The sequence below is a fragment of the Motacilla alba genome, chromosome 2, assembly GCF_015832195.1.
Source record: "Motacilla alba alba isolate MOTALB_02 chromosome 2, Motacilla_alba_V1.0_pri, whole genome shotgun sequence".
Classification (NCBI taxonomy): domain Eukaryota; kingdom Metazoa; phylum Chordata; class Aves; order Passeriformes; family Motacillidae; genus Motacilla; species Motacilla alba.
In genome coordinates this window covers 35994033-36012205 of record NC_052017.1, presented here as the reverse complement: position 1 = coordinate 36012205, position 18173 = coordinate 35994033, and the positions used below count along the sequence as shown (strand labels likewise).

The 18173-nt window shown below is 38.5% G+C and overlaps 1 protein-coding gene across 7 annotated transcripts in view; it reads left to right on the top strand.

Moving 5' to 3' along the window:
• The window catches only part of SATB1 (SATB homeobox 1), a 91721-nt gene that overhangs the window by 45824 nt on the left and 27724 nt on the right, over window positions 1-18173 (top strand). For all 7 annotated transcript variants that reach the window (XM_038123143.1, XM_038123192.1, XM_038123167.1 and 4 more), the window contains 2 exons: window positions 1982-2436; window positions 10894-11106. In XM_038123143.1, the coding sequence (XP_037979071.1) occupies window positions 1982-2436; window positions 10894-11106 (668 nt within the window). The remainder of the gene's footprint in view (window positions 1-1981; window positions 2437-10893; window positions 11107-18173) is intronic.

Genomic DNA, 18173 nt, shown 5'->3' with positions numbered 1-18173 from the left:
TATATTTAAAGAAACAGGCTTCTACAGCTATCACTACCTTCCAGCAAGAATGCTGTAATTTTATAAATTCATATCTTTCTCTAACCTTAGGACCCTAATTTCAATTAATTTTAACAAATAGTGGTTGTGACAATTGTTTGCCTGTTGTAGTAAGCACAAGTAAATTATTGGAGGAAAAAAAACCTATCAATTCTGTGATACCTTTTATCTTTCTTAAACCTGTTCACATAATTTTGAACACTTTATGTCAGAAAATTTCTACATAGATTTCAACAGAATGGAGAACTAGGACCTCAATTTGGATTGAATTTTGAGCTTGACTTAGCTTTCAGTATTTGAGGCAAAATCATTCATCTACCCAAACAGATTCCTTGCCTTTTATAGCTTAAGGCTGTAATGAAGACAATGCATCACTTTTGTGATAATTGCTTGAATTACTGTTCCAAGTGAATGGCCCACTTGGGTTGATCTCTACTTTCCCTGAGTGAAAAAAGGCAGCTTGTTTCCTTAATCTGCTTTGTACCTCCTCTGCAACATGGAACCCTTCTTCTGAGACCACCAAATTTAGTGGTAAGACTTCACTTGGTTACAGGTGGTCCACGTGTGAGGTAGCAGAGTGTCCATATGGGCAGAGTGACCTTTCCACAGCAGCCTCTCCCATGTCCTTTGCAGCAGTGCTCATGTATGGGGCAACCCCTGCAAAATCTTATTTATACAGTCTGCCAAGACAGGTTCATATTCCATTCACTTAGAGTCAGTGAAGCCAGCGAAAAGAAAATGTGTGTTTGTGTATTCTTGTGTAAAATAATGTTGGCAGAACAGGCAGCATTGCCCCCAAAGCCACCTGTGTGAGGGGTAGCAGAACCTCTGCTTGGGTATTGATCCAGGCTATGGACACCAGAACTCTATGCAGAACAACTGGCTTGCTTTTTATTTATCAAATTTCTGCCCACGACAAGACAGGGAAGGAAGATGGGGATGCAGGTGGGAATCCAAGTGCCGATTTCTTCATCCAGATCTGATACTTGTGAAGCAAAGGGTGGCCTTGCACTGATGACTGTTAGTGAAGATCATAACTACTTTGACAAGCTCAGACACTTGAAAAAAAAAAAAGTCTTCCTAGTATAAGAAAAAAAATTGCTACAACACTTTTGTGAAAATACTGGACTTTTGGTTTTAAATAAAGCTTATTTGCTTAAGGCTATTTCCAGACCAGAGCTGCTAAAGCTCTAGAATAAAAAAAGTTACAAATGCTAATAAAAAGGAGACTCCTTCATATCAACCTTGAGTTATTTTATACTGTTTAATCATGCACAAGAGGGGAACTGGAAGAACTCTTGTAGTTTATAAAACTGTGCTGTTATTTAAAAAGGAGGGTGTGTCAAAGACAGATGAGTTAATATAAGAAAAAAAATTCAACCATGTTGCAAGTCACTGAAAAAAACCATGCATACATGGTTGCAAGATAAAGCAGCCCATCTGTGTAATTTACATAAATTATACTAGTTCCTAGCAGTCCCATACAATTGATGCAGCATCTAGAAATCAGCAGAGCATAGGGAGGTCTGCACCTCACCCCGCTTATTACAGATTTCCAGTGGCTGGGAATTGCAGATGTCATGGCAGGGACCTCATGGGAGGAGCAAAACCAGTCACTGGGGACTTCTGTCTCGCTAGCTGGGACATGTTTTCCCACAAAAGCCCTCCTTACCCTTTGCACAGATGCACTTGCAGTTTCACCTGCATCATCTGCAGCACAGAGTGGGTTTTTGTCTCTTGTCTTTGCCCCATCTCTAGTTGTTTACTGCTTTGTCTGAAGTCCCCTGTGTCTGTCACAGTGGGATGCAGCCACCCGCTCATGGTTGGGTTGCATTGCACCATTTTACATTTGTTTATTTTTATTAGCATATCTTGTGAGGACAGTCAAGGTTGTGATTTTCAGTCTGATGTTGGCCTTTTCAATGTTTCTTTTCTGCTGTAGTTGAGATGGATAGCCTTTCTGAACTATCCCAGCAAGGTGCCAACCATGTCAACTTCGGTCAGCAGCCAGTCCCAGGGAACACAGCCGAACAGCCTCCATCTCCTGTTCAGCTTTCTCATGGTAGTCAACCATCAGTTCGGACCCCGCTTCCAAACCTGCACCCTGGACTTGTATCTACTCCCATTAGCCCTCAGCTGGTAAATCAGCAGCTGGTAATGGCCCAGTTGCTGAACCAGCAGTATGCAGTGAACAGACTTCTAGCCCAGCAGTCCTTAAACCAACAGTACTTGAACCACCCTCCTCCTGTCAGTAGATCCATGAACAAGCCGTTGGAGCAGCAGGTCTCAACGAACACAGAGGTGTCTTCCGAAATCTACCAGTGGGTCCGTGATGAATTGAAACGAGCAGGAATCTCACAGGCAGTATTTGCACGCGTGGCTTTTAACCGAACTCAGGTCAGTCATCTTTTTTATCTTTTTTTTTGAAGTCGAAGAGTGTCTTCTTTTTCTCTCTAGTAATTGCCATCTTCTAAGTCTGTCTTCTCATTTCTAGCTTGTCTTTTAGCTCCTCTGAAGGAACCATGCTCGCTTGCAGAATCACTGTCCATGTTGATACAGTACTGAAATCCTCAGGGACTGGTTTGTGGAAATATCCACTGTTCTTACAGGAAGCGTGGTTCCTCTCCAGTTGTGATGGTTTATGAATGGCTGAATTTCCCAGTAAAGGAAATTAACAGCTCTATGCAGAACCATTCATAAAGTCACCAACAGATTGCCTTTTGTGTTGTAGAGTTGTACCCGCTCTGCACACACACTGAACAACCTGGCTTCTTTCACAGGTGTACTGGAGATAGTCTTTTATCTATACTTGCATTTATTTTTATTATTTCCCAGTGAAAGTCCTAATAGCATCTTTTCAGGCTTCTGAAGAGATTAAAAATTAAAAGCTTTAGATCATCTACTCTCTTCATGGATTTTTGTAGTTTTGTTGCAAAAACAGTAGTTGCTGAGCTTGCCGGTGTCCACGTCAGAACATATACTTCAGCTCTTCAATGCAGAAAAAGCCAGCCGTAGCAAAGCTGATAAGTAACACTAAAATGTGTTATTTTTTACACCTGTTTTAGAAGCTAACCCTGTTATAATTTATTCTGCTCTATGAATTTAACTTAATGCCATGTTGCATGGAATTTAATCAAGCAGAAATTATAGAAGAAATGTCAGTATATTGGGTGCAAATAATAAGATCTCAAAATTTTAGAAGTATGTTATAACACAAAATAAAATATTTACGATAGGACATTGTAAAATGGGAAATATTTAAAAAATACATAGGTAAATTTGCTTTGGGTTTCCTATTTTTAAATGAAAACACATACTTAGGGAACAATTTGCCCATTGTAGATTATAGTATAACAAAAAATATCATAATTTGAGCTTCTCTTGAAACGTTTTTGTTTCTCCCTGCATAGCTTAGAGAATAAAAATTCTGTTTCATATGCTCTGGTGCAGGTTTGAATCAGCATGTCATTTATAATTGTTCTGAATTACTATTGCCTTATAATATTTTATATTCTCCTTTAGCTAAAAGAAAGTAGAGTAATTGTGTGAATTCTCTGTAGGGCTCTGTGTGTGTGTGTGTCTTTCCTCTTTACAGCAGAAGAGGTTTTCAAGATCTGGGCCTTTCATACCAAATTTCATGGCTTATGTGAACTCATGCAAGGATTATTTACATTAAGTTAGGTCCAGGCAGTGTTAGTTGTTATATTTACAAATAAGTGATACTTCTTTCATACAGTGTTTAAAAATTAAATTATTAATACTCCACAGTATTAAAGTAATAGTAGTAGCTTCATGTTATAGTGGTTTGCAGCTGCCATCTTACCTGGACAAAAAAGCCAAGCAAGTAATTCAGAAAATAAATTTTATTTTATATTTATTTCTTTCTCATGTTTGCCTAAAAGCACATTGTTTTATTTAAACTTTCCCCCTCTGAAGTGGTCAGTTTTTGTCAGCTAGTTTTGTATACAGCTTTTGGCATTTCCTTTGTGCATATGAGTACTTGTTACCTGAAATACAAGGATGATTGGTCCTGACTGGACATTGAATTTATATGACAGAGTAGGAAAAAATGCTCTTTTGATGTGATGAGTGCGACTGTAGAAAAAGATTTCTAGTGCAAATACTGATTCTTTACTTTAATATTAGTATTATTACACTAAATATATATCAAAATATGTATTACTATGTATTTTTCTTACTACAAATGTTATTAAATATTTGTTTAAAGTTCAGGTTTTCTCCAGACTTTGTGGTTAACCAGCTTGGTAAAATGTGTTGAGAGTGACCCAGAACTGGGAGGAAACCCCAAAATGAACATTGAAAACAGTTCTCCTAAAGTGATATGAAAAACACCTATATATTTTGGCAATTCTCAGTCAAATCTATTTGAAAGAACACAGAGTAGTATTCCTACATCTAACAAATTGTTTTTGCTAATCAAGTTAGTATTTGCAGTTAGCTAGGTAAGATTTTGCAGTATTTGCTATGTTTTGTGGCAAACATAAGGAGTAAAAAGGAAAAATACTAGGAGCCTAGAGAGTGTCAACCTCAGTTTTGCCAAGAAATATCTCAGCATACTTTTCATATGAAGCAAAGCCCCACTGAAATTCAGAGGAGTTTGTTGTGGGTGCATTTTGCCTTTACAAACCTGGAAATTGTTAATTTTCACCCATAGTGACATTGTCACATATGTAAATTGTCACCCATAGTGACAGCTAATATCCAAGCTTAAATACAGGTACAGGCAATTTTTACATGAAAACTTTAAAAATTTGTTCTACTTGCTGTATTTCTGAGTTCCTCACAACTTATTCAAGGATACATCACATTGAGCTAAAATTAGGATAGTACTTTAATAACTGATTCTGTTGAGGAGTTATTTTCTAATAGTGATGTAATATCCTAAGTTTTTTGTTGGTTTTTTGGCTAGAAAAGTGAAAATGCTTGTTTAAATTCATGTTCTGTTTTCTGAGATAGAAAGCTAACTGAGGCTTACCACTGACATTTTTGAAACTATAAGCATTTTTGAGCCATGTCCAGGGACCATATCATGCCATCAGTTTCTAAAGGCGCAAGAACTCGCTGAAATTGGTTAGGAGTTCTGTGCAAGAAAACCCTGGTGTCAAGATACAGTCTCAGAGGAGGGGAGAGATTTGCTTTCAGTGTAAAAGTTAAGGAAGGAAGCAATCTCTAAATTAAGAGTTATTTAGCTTAATGTTTCGGCAATAAAATGGCCTTCGAAATTGGCTGAAGATGCTTTTTTCAGACTTATGCTCTACAATATGAATATAGAATTTTGTGATGGTTTTTGAGTTGGAAGTTTTTACCAATGTAGTGCGGTAATTCAACTCTTGGGCCTAATTTTCAAGAATTTTTAATTTGGCTACAAAAATGTCAACTAGAAATATTTCTATCTTTCCACAATCCAAGGATTTTGCAAAGATACTTCTGAGCACTAGACAGCCTTATTTTTACTATTAGTAATTATCTATAAAGCAGAAAAAGACCCCCTTATCTGCACCTTAGAAGTGCATCCTTAAGAGTGTGACTTTAATATGTTCTTGAATAACTTCCCCCCCACCCTTAAGTTCCAAATGGTAATTTCAAGCCTGAATTCTCCAGAATGTGCCTTGTAAACTTTCATCAAGGTCCAGATACCTATAACTTGAATGAAACTTTCACATCTATACAGGCACAATAGGACAACTGTTGCAGAGAGCAGAAGTTTTGGTGGGAGGAATTTCTCTATAGTCTGTCTAGGAAGTCTTCAGAGTACATACAGTAGGATCTGAAGTTTAGCTTGTCCTTCAGCAGTTGTGATTCCAACTCACTGGATGCAAAGAAACAGGTTGAATCCTGTTAGCATCTCCTTTCAGTGCACAGTGGAAAACTTTGTTGAGTTAGTACTTGCGCTGGCAGATCTGAGTTTCACCTCAAGCAAGGTGTCCAAAGGTCACAAGTCTGCCAGGATAATTTTGGTAAATTCAGATGCTTATGTTTCAGTTGCCAGCTCATCAAAATAATAAATACAGTATTTTGTTTTAGCTCATGGCAGTGCACTGTGCAGATACCTCTACTGTTCTGAAAGAGCAAGTTCCATATTTTCTTGTGCTTTGCAGGCTAGAAAATGGTATTTGTGGTTAGTTTGCTGCCTTAGGTTGCCCCAAGCAGCCAGGGTGACAGTGAAGATGCATTGGGAGTAGCCCCCTAAAGTGTGGTGCCACAGGCCCCTGTCAGCAGAGAGACTCCGCCTGCTGTTTCAAATCTCAAATTAAACTGGGAGTTCCTCTACTCTGTTTTGTTCTTAAAGCTGAAGTGCAACATCAACATTTGTTGGGCTGAACTGCCCTCAGAGCCCTAAACAAATAAATAAACTCCGCTCCCATTTCTGTTGTGTTTTCTAAATATTAGCATGAGTCAGGAAGTGAAAGGCTTGGGTTCCCACCGCCAAGCTGACATTTGACTGGAAGGTGTAGCTTAGCCTGGTGCATGGCAGGGTGACAAGCCCGCACTGTGCAAGCAAGGAATTATGTTAGTCATGGTTGTGGCTGGAACTGGAACTGGGGGCTGCCTGCCTCTGTTTGTGTACACTTTCAGCTGTAAGGTTTGCTGCTTGGGTGCTGTTATACGTAGGTGACCTCATGGCTCTGTCTTTATGAAAAAAGGAAGAGTGCTTTCTGCTGCTTTTCTGTGTCTGAATTTTGATACTTTTCTTTTTCCCACAAGTGACGGTGTTTGATCTGAAGGTTTGTGAATATTTCTCAGTGTTTCTCGCTTTTCTCTCTCCCTTCTTTCTACTTGAGCCCCATGCTTGTTCAAAATATTAGCTGCCAGGACGTACTGCCTTTCATTCATGTATAATACCTCTTCTCATATGTGAAAACTTCTGTGTATTTAGGGCTGTGCTCATGCTAATTCTGGGCAAATGCTATTTCAAAGGAGAATGCTTGGATGCACTAAACGACTCTGTGTAATTGTAAAACAAAATCTAAGTTTACACAAGCCACCTTCTCAGGCACTACTTTTCTTTTTTTTTCCTTCCACTTTGTCTTTAGCACACTTTATTTTCCAGTAAAATGAAAAATGAAGATGGATTATTCAAAATTGATAACAGTAATGGACCATCATGTAATGTTTTATTGAATTTGAGTTCTGTAAATTATGTGGTAGAGAGAAATTTGCCTGCTTAAGTATAACAGAAATTGCCACTGTATTCATATAATTCTTCATAGTGTAATTTAAGAAAAAGTACACTATCCATATCACTATTGAATAAAAGGTAAAAAGGTGCTATTACACTATCATGACAGCTCTCCTCTTGCTACTAAGCGACATAGATAAATGTGTCTGCTTATAACTTACTTGGCTAGAGTCCAGGCTTGGGAGTGGAGTTTGGGAATAATCTTCCACCTGGACATGGGATAGGAGGGCCCTGCAGCCAAGAGGGATAGTGTTCAGGGATGCTCTGCTCTGCATGTTTTGGGAAGGTTTGGGCAAATTGCATGTTTCTTCTGGAAGCTTTGAAGTTTTATCACGCTGATAAGAATCTGTTTGAATCAGTGATTATGTTCAAGGCGGAGACAAACTGGGGGCCAGACAGGCAGTGTTTTTGTTCATATTGGCAGACATTTCAATTTATCTCCATTTTTAAAGAATTTGTAATGAGCTTTTGAAAGCCTTGATAATATTTATTGAACATTTTTGTGCCATTAGTAATGAATTATACTTGTGATGACATGTAAACTTTCTTTTTTTTTTTTCAATGGAACCTGGGAATATTTTTTAAAAAATTCATTTCCATTGCAAAGAGAATACAAGGGAGGAACAGTGATGAGGGCATTGAGCCTAACAGCGTTTATAATCTCTTTGCAAAAGAAGCTTAGTTTTTATACAATTTGAGGTACAGTATCAGGAGATCACACCAAGACTAGTATCCTGGAAAACCAGTTCAAGCCTGGTAAAATGGACAGTTAATCTGTGCACATCAGCACAGGCCAGAATGTGAGAGCCAATATTTTCTTTCTAGGATTTTTCCCATTGTGCATCTTGTTTAACAACTTTTAGCTCAAGTTTTGTGCTCAAAAATTGAAGTAATATGAGATAATATGTGAAGCAGGCAAACTGTGTTCAAAGTCTGCCGGTAGCTGGTATTACATCTCCATTTTCATGGGTTTTCCTCACATATTCTGACCTTTAGGTTTAGAGCCTGGAAGCAAACTTCTCCTGCTTTCTCTGTGCTCTGTCCTTCCTCTCTCTGTCTCCCTTCCTCTCTCTGCATGACTGTCCTCTGCTCTGCTCTGCTCCCAGCTCTACGAGTCATGACAGTGACTGGGGAAGAGAGGAGAATGAATACTTAGTGGCATTTCTAGTCACCAAGAGGTGTCCCACAGCAGTGGAAATGCAGGCAAATGTTAAAAAAATCAACAGCATTTTCTCTGTTTACTTATTTCACTGAAGAGGGAAAAGTTATACAAGAAAACCAGCCTTTTCTAACTTTTTAGCTGCCCACTATGTGGGTAAGGCTAATGCAAGCAAATATTTTCTATTATGGGCTAAAGTACTTTTTAAGGACATTTCCTGTGGCTGACAGTGGGGTGGCTGTTTGTAAGGAGTCTTCTCTCCTGACAATGTTTAGTCCACTTGAGTTTAGTTTTTCTTGCTCATTTTTTCATGGAGAGGTGTCTGCAGCACAGAAACAGACAGAAATCCCACATTTTTACAAGTACCTCTAAGGAGATGAAATGATGTGGGCTTTGGTCTCTTCTGCCAAGTAGCAAACAACAGGGTGAGAGAGAATGTTCTCAGGTTATGTCAGGGGATGTTTAGATTGGATACTAGAAAGAATTTCTTCTTCAGAAACGTTGTCCAGCACTGGAACAGGCAGATAGGGAAGTGGTAGAATAACCATCCCTGGAGGTATCTAAAAGACAGATAAATGTGGTACTTGAGGACATGGTTCAGTGGTGGGCTTGGCAGTGCATGGTTAATGGATGGTCACAATGATCTTAAAAGTCCCTTCCAACATAAATGTTTCTATTATGTTTTCTATATCCTATGCTCTGAAGACAGCTTTTCTGTGTCTCCAGTAGAACAAAATCATTTTGTACCTCCTCTTGAGGTGGATTGTGTAACCCTGCCACTTACAAACACTGGTAACTGTGGGTTTGAAAACTTAAAAGTAGAAAAAATGATAGACACAAATTTATTTTCCATGTTTGCTAATAAGTAAATTTATTTTTAGACTAACCACTAAGAAAAAAAATTTAAAACATCACCCAAATGCCACTTTTTAAGTAACTTGTTTATTTATCTTCTGTGAAATTTCTGCCTGAATACCAGAAAACAGGAGGGATCATGAAAAGTGGTAAGAAAGAATCCCCCGAGATTATTTTTTTTCTGTCCTCCTCCTCTGAAATATTTTTCATGCTTAATGCTGGGAAGATTGTTTGGTTTTTTCCATCCCATTTCCCTGTTACACATGCAGGCACAGACAGGGCCATGAGGACCACACTGGCTGAGGTGTAGTGGTTGGTACCTCTGTCCTCATCTCCCAACAGGGAAGTGCAGAGCTCACAACCATACTGGGTGGGCCCTGGTCCTGCCTAAGCACTGCTGCTTGAGAGCAGTGGCTTTGCAGCAGCACCTCCCTAAGGGTCTTTTGTGTGACAGGATAAGACCTTAGAGAGAGGTGACACCTTCCAAGGGTGCTGTGAGCATCAGACTTCCCAAAAAGATTCCCTTGGCCATATCATTCTCTTGTATCCTCTTAGGGATATATATATTCAGTCAGTATTACCTTTCTTAGTTTTAGCTTTTTATTGTTTGTTTCCGTCTCTCTATTTACCCTTCCATTATCCTGAATAACTTACAACAGTTCTTTAGGAAAAGAAACATTAGGTTATCTTATTCCTTGAAATTCATGTGTGTGTTCCCTTGTTACACTGTAAGTAAGAGCCTCCCATGCTAGTCCTCTCTCTTTCCCAGCATGGCAACAATATTTATTCTAAATAGTAGTTCACATCGGCTTTTCCAAAAGTTACCTTTCTTATTACCATCTTGTTACTCCAAGACAGCAGAGCATTTTGAATGCCTGACATATTTAAAAGGAGAATCTGGCAGAGAGAGGAGATTTCAAGAACCTGTTGACATTAAATATAAATATCCCCGGCAATGGACTATTTGAGGATTAGGGTTGTCCTGATGAAGAGAGAGGAAGGTGCAAGAAGAAAGCGAAACATGAGGGCATCCAAGGAGTTTCCTCACTTGTTAAACTCCAGTATGCAAATTGAAGAAAGAAATATTGACTTATAAAAAATATGGCCCTGAGTCAGTGAAGCAGTACTTCAGGAACATTGCAAGTTTATAGTCTCAGATTAGTTGTGAAATATCACATCCTTTCCAAGCTCTATTTAAGTTAGAAATGTGGAAAAGCTAGAAATGTGGAAAAGCTAGAAATGTGGAAAGCCTTTTTTTAAGGTTGGGTATGCATTTTGCCTGAGAACCCCCCAGTGTATCTCACTTACCCTTAACGTCTTGTGATTATCTGTGGACTGTGAAAGATATCATGGCAAGTTAAGCCAGTAAAAGGAGGAAGACCTATTAGGAGGATTCAGTTTATGTTGTGTTTAAAACAGGTGCTTAATAAAATTAAGGGTACAATTGAGGCTCTCTTCTCTGCTACCTAAAATGCCATTAATATAATCCTATGCAGAGCGAACTGTACATTTACTGTTCTCATTCCCAGCCCAGTGCTAAGAAGAATGAGGACTGATAAGCATTGGCTTTGCAGAGCACAGTTTTACAGACACTCACCTAGGCTAACTCTCGAGCCTATGTTTTCTTCCTTCCCTACAGGGCTTGCTCTCAGAAATCCTCCGAAAAGAAGAGGATCCCAAGACTGCCTCTCAGTCCTTGCTGGTAAACCTTCGGGCTATGCAGAACTTCTTGCAGCTGCCGGAAGCAGAACGAGATCGAATTTACCAGGACGAAAGGGAAAGGAGCTTGAATGCAGCCTCTGCGATGGGCCCGGCGCCTCTCATAAGCACACCGCCCAGCCGGCCTCCACAAGTAAACCACTCTCTCTGCCTTTGGGATTTGCTTGCTGTGTTCTCTCACTGTCCTGCTGGGTGAGACCTTTCTGAAAAAGAAGAAACCTTTTGCTGTCGCACTTTTTAAACACTCGTAGAATCATTATTTGCAGTGCATATTGCTAATTAAATTTTAAGAAATATAATGGATGATAGCAGTACTTTATTACTACCTATTTTCAAATTTTAAGATTAATTCTATCCATTATGGTTCCTACAGAATTTTTTGCTCATTTTATCGAGGTACAAGCTTTACTGGGCATGGAAGATGATAGCTTTTAGCTGTCATCTTTTCTTACAATTCTTATGTTCTTAATGTTATAGCTTCAGATAGGGATTTTGAAGGATTTGGACCATTAAACTGAGAGGGAATGAAAGCAGAAGTGTGAGTACCTTCTAGTGCCTTAAAAATTATTTTTCCAGAAAGCAAACAGGTAAAACTAAAGTGGTGGGGGAAAGAAGATCCTGTCCCAAAATGCTGGGCATGCTTTTACCATCTTGAGCTACTGACAACTGTTTAAAATAACAGCTTGCTATATCCATTTCTCTGAATGATTTGGATATGTTCATTAAAGCTTCATGTAGTATCTGTTAAAATGAAACTCCTACTGATTTCTCTACAATTTATTCAATTCTTCAAAAATTACAAAGTTTGATAGAGTGGGATTGAGAGATTCAATGGTGCAGTCCTTGTGTCCATCAAGGAAACTCTGAGGCTTATTTTAAGGTACATGAGAAATGCATGTGAGCCATAGGAATGCACAAGATTTCCACAAAGAAACATGGTTCACTCTAAAACCTGTATATTTTCAGAAATACTCTGTGTTGCTCTGGCTCAAGGTTGTACTTATGCAAGGAAAATCCAAAGTAATCTGCAGATATGTGGGAATCATGCTGTATACACAGTCCAGTTTTGCTAAACAAAGCAAGGCTTTGGGATTGTGGGAATTTTGTGACGGGTGATTTTTTTACAAAAACAGCAGGTTTTTGTTACCCATTCATAGGCTTGTGACTTTGACTGTGTTCTATACCCGTTCAGAATGCTAAAAATTCCTCTTGAGATTATTTTTCTAAGTTTCCTTCGGCTAATGGATACTAAGAACCACACTAAAGTAACGAATAACAAAATTGTAGGAGGGAGGACAGAAGATCACCTTGACCTGCTGCAGTACTTTTCACAAGAGAAGAAATTTTAACAGTCTGTACTAATGGTGTAGTTTTGTTATCATTAACTGAGTTTAGTCTATAAAATCCACTATAGATATTCTTCAAGATAAAGGACAAGAATCTATTTACATAGTGATGCTTTTGTGGGAAATAGTTAGAGATAACTGTGTTTAAAATAACATTTGAGTTTGTTTTAATATCTGTACCTGCTCCCACAGCCCAGGTAATTCAGAGCCAAGGCTAACCTTCCTTCTTAACTTATCTCTTTCTGCCAAGGTAATGTCTCACTCTGTCTCAAGTGGTCTTGGGCAATTTCACAGCTAAAGAACAGAGTTAATTACAGGACCTTCCTGAAGGATGTCAAGTCAGAGGTAGTCCTTGTACTGGTTTTAATTCACACTTTAAACTGTATAAATCCCTTGCAGCCAGAAAGAAAGTGAGACTTAGGGGTTTTCTTAACTGACAAAACATACTGTAAGTCCAAATTTGATGGGAAAAGGGGGCTAAATCTATCTGTCTCTACTGTGCTCTTGTTCATAATTACATTTCATTTTTTTAGTGTGAGTCAGGAGTATAGTTAACCTAATTGCAACAGTTCAAAGTGGAAACAGCATACGTTTTTGTTTTAATCCTTTTCAAAAGGAAAGCAAGTTTAAAAGGAAACATTATAGACTAATACTTGAGGTCTACAGAACAAAGCACTTATTTTTCCAGTTGTGCTGTTCTCTGTCATTCAGCAAAACACAGCCATTTTCCCTAGTGGATAGACTGAGAATGTAGAAACCTCTGAGTTGTGATTCTTTGTGACCTTCTTACATGTTTCCAGAATTCCTCACTATAAACATCTGAAGCACTTTTCACCTGCTGCCAAGTGTTCAGAGTCCTAAGTTTGAAAATTGAAATATCTGTGTTGGTAAGATAACTACAATACTTGATGCTTGAAATAATAGTGAAATTGTCCTAGTTGTAACACTGGCAAATATAATTTTACAAACCGCAGCAGAAATAAATTACAGTCAGGATACTGCAAAATTTTCAATGCAAACTGCTACTGTGATACCTCCCCCAAAATGTCCACAGTTTATTGAATATTTGATACTAAGGAAATAAAACTACTATCATCCTTTCTACTAAATTTATTATAAGCAATTATTTAAAGATCACTTTGCAGGAATACAGCATAATATTTTTCCAGATTGACTGTGAGCTTCTCGGATAACTATTGAAAGAGAAAACAGACCATTTATCCTGACAACAGAATTTACACAAGAGCCAACATATTTAATATTAAATCTTTAGACCAGTGTAACGTTTGAAACAATTAAACTATGAAACCATGAAAAATGGGAGCTAATATGCCACACATGAAGGTTTATTTTGCAATTGCAAGTTATCAGTTTCGGAAGGATGTGAAAATAAACATCCTGAAAAGGATCTATTTTGCATTTTTGTGTTGCCAACTGGTGGCCAGACAGTAGAGCAGACTTAACCGTTTAGCAGCTGAGCTTGTTCTGTGTAAGTTTTGCATTCTGTTGTATGCAAAAACAGAAAATGTGACCTTGGAGGTCTGATTGGGTAGTAGGAACTCACCAAGCGTAAACCCTGGTGCCTGAGTTAGAAGGAACAGTGTTGAATTTATCTCATTTTCACAGCATTCTTACTAGTTGCTACTTGAGCTAATGTATCTGGATTGTTTCCAATTCTTTTTTGAAATCCTTTAAGAAGCTCTTTGTCCCTGTTACTTCTCCCTTTCTCTCTGACTTAAACAAAATGCAAAAACTTACTTTTTTTTTTTTTTAATTGAAATCATTAGCCTCTAATGCATGAGCTTTTGGGATGCGTGTATAGCCCTCTAAGCTGGTCAAGTTGTAAAAGTCTGCTACTATCTTCCACACTGGTGGACTGAGCACAAGGAGACGGCGTGCACAAGGATTTTTCCCTTGGACATTGTTCGAGTTGCCACCCCTGGGGCAGAAGCCTGTCTATCAGGCTGTTTCCTGGGGCACTGGAATTTATAAGTATTAGCATCTCCATCAGGTAGGTACTGCATGGAGACGTTTAACCTCTGCAATCTAGAAGGAGAGGAAGAGGTCCTTTCACGTTCTGTTTCTTTTAATCATTTCCCCCCACTCTTCAACACCTTCATCTTGCAGATCACCCCACAAAGGCCCTTTTGGGATATTCCTAGGTCAATTTAAGAGAATGAGTCTATTGCATGTTATATGTAAATGAGAGAATCTGGGGGTACTTTAGGGGATGATGAGGTGCTAGGGATGGCCTTTATGTCTCATCAGGACAGTTTGGGATGTGGAGGGAAGATGACTCCCCCCTTCTCTGTACAATTTGTGGGGGAGGATAGAGACAGGTGGCCAAGTTACACATTTTCTTTTCCAAAATATTCTGCTTAAAGGTTTTTAGCCATCCTGCAGTTACAGACACTTCTTTCTCAGGACAAGTAATCTCCATTTCAGCTGGGCCAAGGAAGAAATCTTTCTTGCCACCCATATTCCCCCCAAAAAATTGTGTTAATCCTTGGGGTCCATCATCATCCTGTGTCATGTCAAGAGCAGAATATTTTAACAAGGCAATGTTTTAAGAATAGCCAAAATCTTGCATGAGTCATGGTTCTAGGTACTCATTGACCAAAACCTTCATTTCATAAATACAGTCCTGGCCTCTCTGACTGCAGATAAATTACAGTTCCTTCAAGTTAAAGCAATTGTGGGTTGGATCTCCGAGATAGGATGTTACTCTTCAAAGAATGGTATCTAGGAGACCACTGCTTTGATGGTGTTTGAGGACCTGTGAATCTCCATTGCAAGGAGTTCTGGATAATACCAGCTTCCTTGAAACTTTATGGTGGAGTCCTAGTCCCATATGCATGTGCCATGTATCACCACCAGCAAAATTTTTATTTTTAAGTTGGCAAAATTTTAGATTTAGTTTGATAATCTTTGTGCCAAGTCGCATTTTAATGAAAGTAAAATGAACAAAATAATAAATGCAATCGTCTCCTCCCACCCCCGCAAAAACCACCATGGAGGAGAGTTAATGGAAACCCTGACACTTAACTATAACTGCACTTCCAGGCGCCACTGTAATAATGGAGTAGTAAACCTTGTCCCGATAAAAGCTGTTCTGAAAGCAACAGCATTTATTGTACCTCCTCTGCTATTTGCAGAGCAGAACTGAAAAGTAGTTTGTTTTGCCTGGAATGAACTACTTTATGAATTTTAATGTACAATGTAATATTAAAAGCTAAACCAGGATTAAAGAAGATTTTTGTTCCCAAGCTAAAACAGTAGTTATGAGAATGTGTTATATAAGATTTTTTTGTTTCAGTTTTGATGGAGAAGAAATGAGTTTCCATGTTTGTGAAAACCTCTTCATGCTGGTTATTCCTTCTATGACAACTTACCCTTTTTTTAGGAAAATTGAATTAATCCAGAACTTCTTGCTGCTGTAATCAGTCTTATTTGATGAGAAGATATATCTGGTTAGGCCCGGAGGAGATATGGATATGTTTTTTTTTTCAAGTATTCTAAGAAGACTAGATTGATTGGTGATAGGAAGATGGCCAAATGAATTCCTGATTTTCAGTGTGTTATATTTGTAAAATAATGCTCTCCTCTTCAGTTAGTATTTTCAATATTTGGTTACTGTCAAAAAAAAAAAAAAAAAGCTGATCTATGGTTTCTTTCCAAACAGAAAATGTGGCTGTAGGTGTGGGTGGGGTGGGAGGTTGTGCTTAAGTGTGGATGAGATGAGAGATTACGTTTTGTTTTGTTTTTCTTTCCAAAATGAATACTTTTTCCACCTCCTCTCTCAAGTCCCGAAGTTGCACCATTGAGAGCTTTTTTGTTTTCTGTTGGGTTTTTTTAAGGAGGAGTGTGTTTTTTCAACCCAGCTTCAAAGAGCCTCTGTCTTGAACTCAATTCTAAATTCAACATGACAGCCTAGATGCTGCTTATGTATAAATTATGAAACAGTTATATGTATGGATATTCTCCAAGAGGTTAATTTGCATTATTGCGTGGAATTCATCAGACCAGAGCAGACCAATAGTCAATCTATACCAGCCAGATTCTACACCTGTTTTTTGAAGAGAAATTATTAAAACGCAGAAGAAGAATTTTTATACTTGGCCAATAAAGTGAATTAGAGAGGGAGAGGATATGACTGAGAATCACAACTCTTGGTAATCCCCAAACCATAATTTTATAACTTTAAGACTTTATTCCCCTTAAGATCTTTGGGCTAATACTGCTTTTTGATGCAGATATTAGTGGTTTTTGTATTCAATTAGTGTTCCCTAATTAAATACTAACAGAATGCAATAGGAGTTTGTTTGTTTGTTTTAACTTTGATGACATATTAGATGCCGTTGAATTTATTGTACCTGTATGAAGACAGATGTGATTTGCAAACCAGAATGAGGATTTTCAGTAATTCCCTTGGGTTAAATGCATATCCGTATTAAATTGGACATTGAGAAGTGTGGACTGAGTAGCATAGTTTAAATTATATCTACAGCATGGTGTGTCATGGTTTTTGATGGTCTGCGTGTTCACAGCTCAGTTTAGTGATCTGTGAAGTACTGCTACATCATGAAGCTGTCCTTTGAAGCTCAGTAGCAATCAAAAAGGCAGTGTGCTTACAGAAGAGAGACATTTTGATCGAGATCACAAGAGCAAAGTGTTTCCTTCCCAAAAGACTTGTGTATGCTAGCTGAATGCCTTCATCTTCTCTTCTTCTCCTTAGGTCCCTCAAAGATTAGTTACAAGTTAAAATTATTTTTGGGGGGAAGGACTGAAATTTGTTTCCCAAAATTTAAACCCAAGGTTCAAGAAGGCATCTTTACAAAGCCATCATTTTTTCATTCTCTAACTTAGCTTAGGCTGATTTTTACATGCACAGAGATAAGTCTGTCTTTAGCTGTATGTTTAAAATCCCCACCACTTGTCAGTTATTTTCTGGCACATCCTTCTTATTTAAAGTTTATGAATTGCCACTTATTTTGTATTTTTAAATTATTTCACTGTATGATGTTCAGGACATGCACCTGCTCTTGGAGTCCTGTGTTGATTTGTCTGGTGTGAGGCATACCTTTTCCTGCTCTGCAGTGGGAAGGAGCTGATCCTCTCTCCCTGCTGCCAGGTACCTCAAATGTTTCTGAGCAACCTTTGGTTCAGGCTTGGCCATCCTCTTCTGCAGTGTCGCTGGTAAAATGTCACTCTACAGAAAAGGGCATGGCTGCAAAGTACTAATTGTTTTCAGATGAAAAAGAAAATCATATGATCAACTGTATGCCACATTCTGGGATTTTTCTTCATTTCCATTTTTACTTAGAACCCTTGTGCTAATGTCTGCCAGAATGGGGGCAAGGGGAAGTGCTCTTGTGGACACCTCGTTCTTCTGAAGTTTTGCCCCTTGTGGTTAATAGGCATGTGTTAGCACAGTTCCTGAAAAACCTGATGGACAAATCACATTCAGCAAAAGTGGCCTGCACTCCCAGTTTCTGAGCTAGATTATTTTATATTAAAAGCTCTACGGATGATAGCTAACAAAAATTGAGGATGGCATTTCTAGAAAAAAATGGGCTGCTGATTTGCCTAAGTACATCTCTTATCCAAAGCCTTTGACTCCCATATTGTGAGACCTGTGACATATGAAACCTCATAGAGAGTGAGATTAGAAGATGAATTATCATGTTGTCATGATTTCCTTTTGAACCTCAAGGGACTTCAGCGCATAGGAAGATGCTGACTTGCACTGGATCAAACTGATAGTGAAAGTGTGGGTTTAGACACAAACTTAAGAGTAGGCTGAATCACCTTCTGAAGTGCCAGGCTCTGTCCATTAGACCTAGCATTAGGCTGA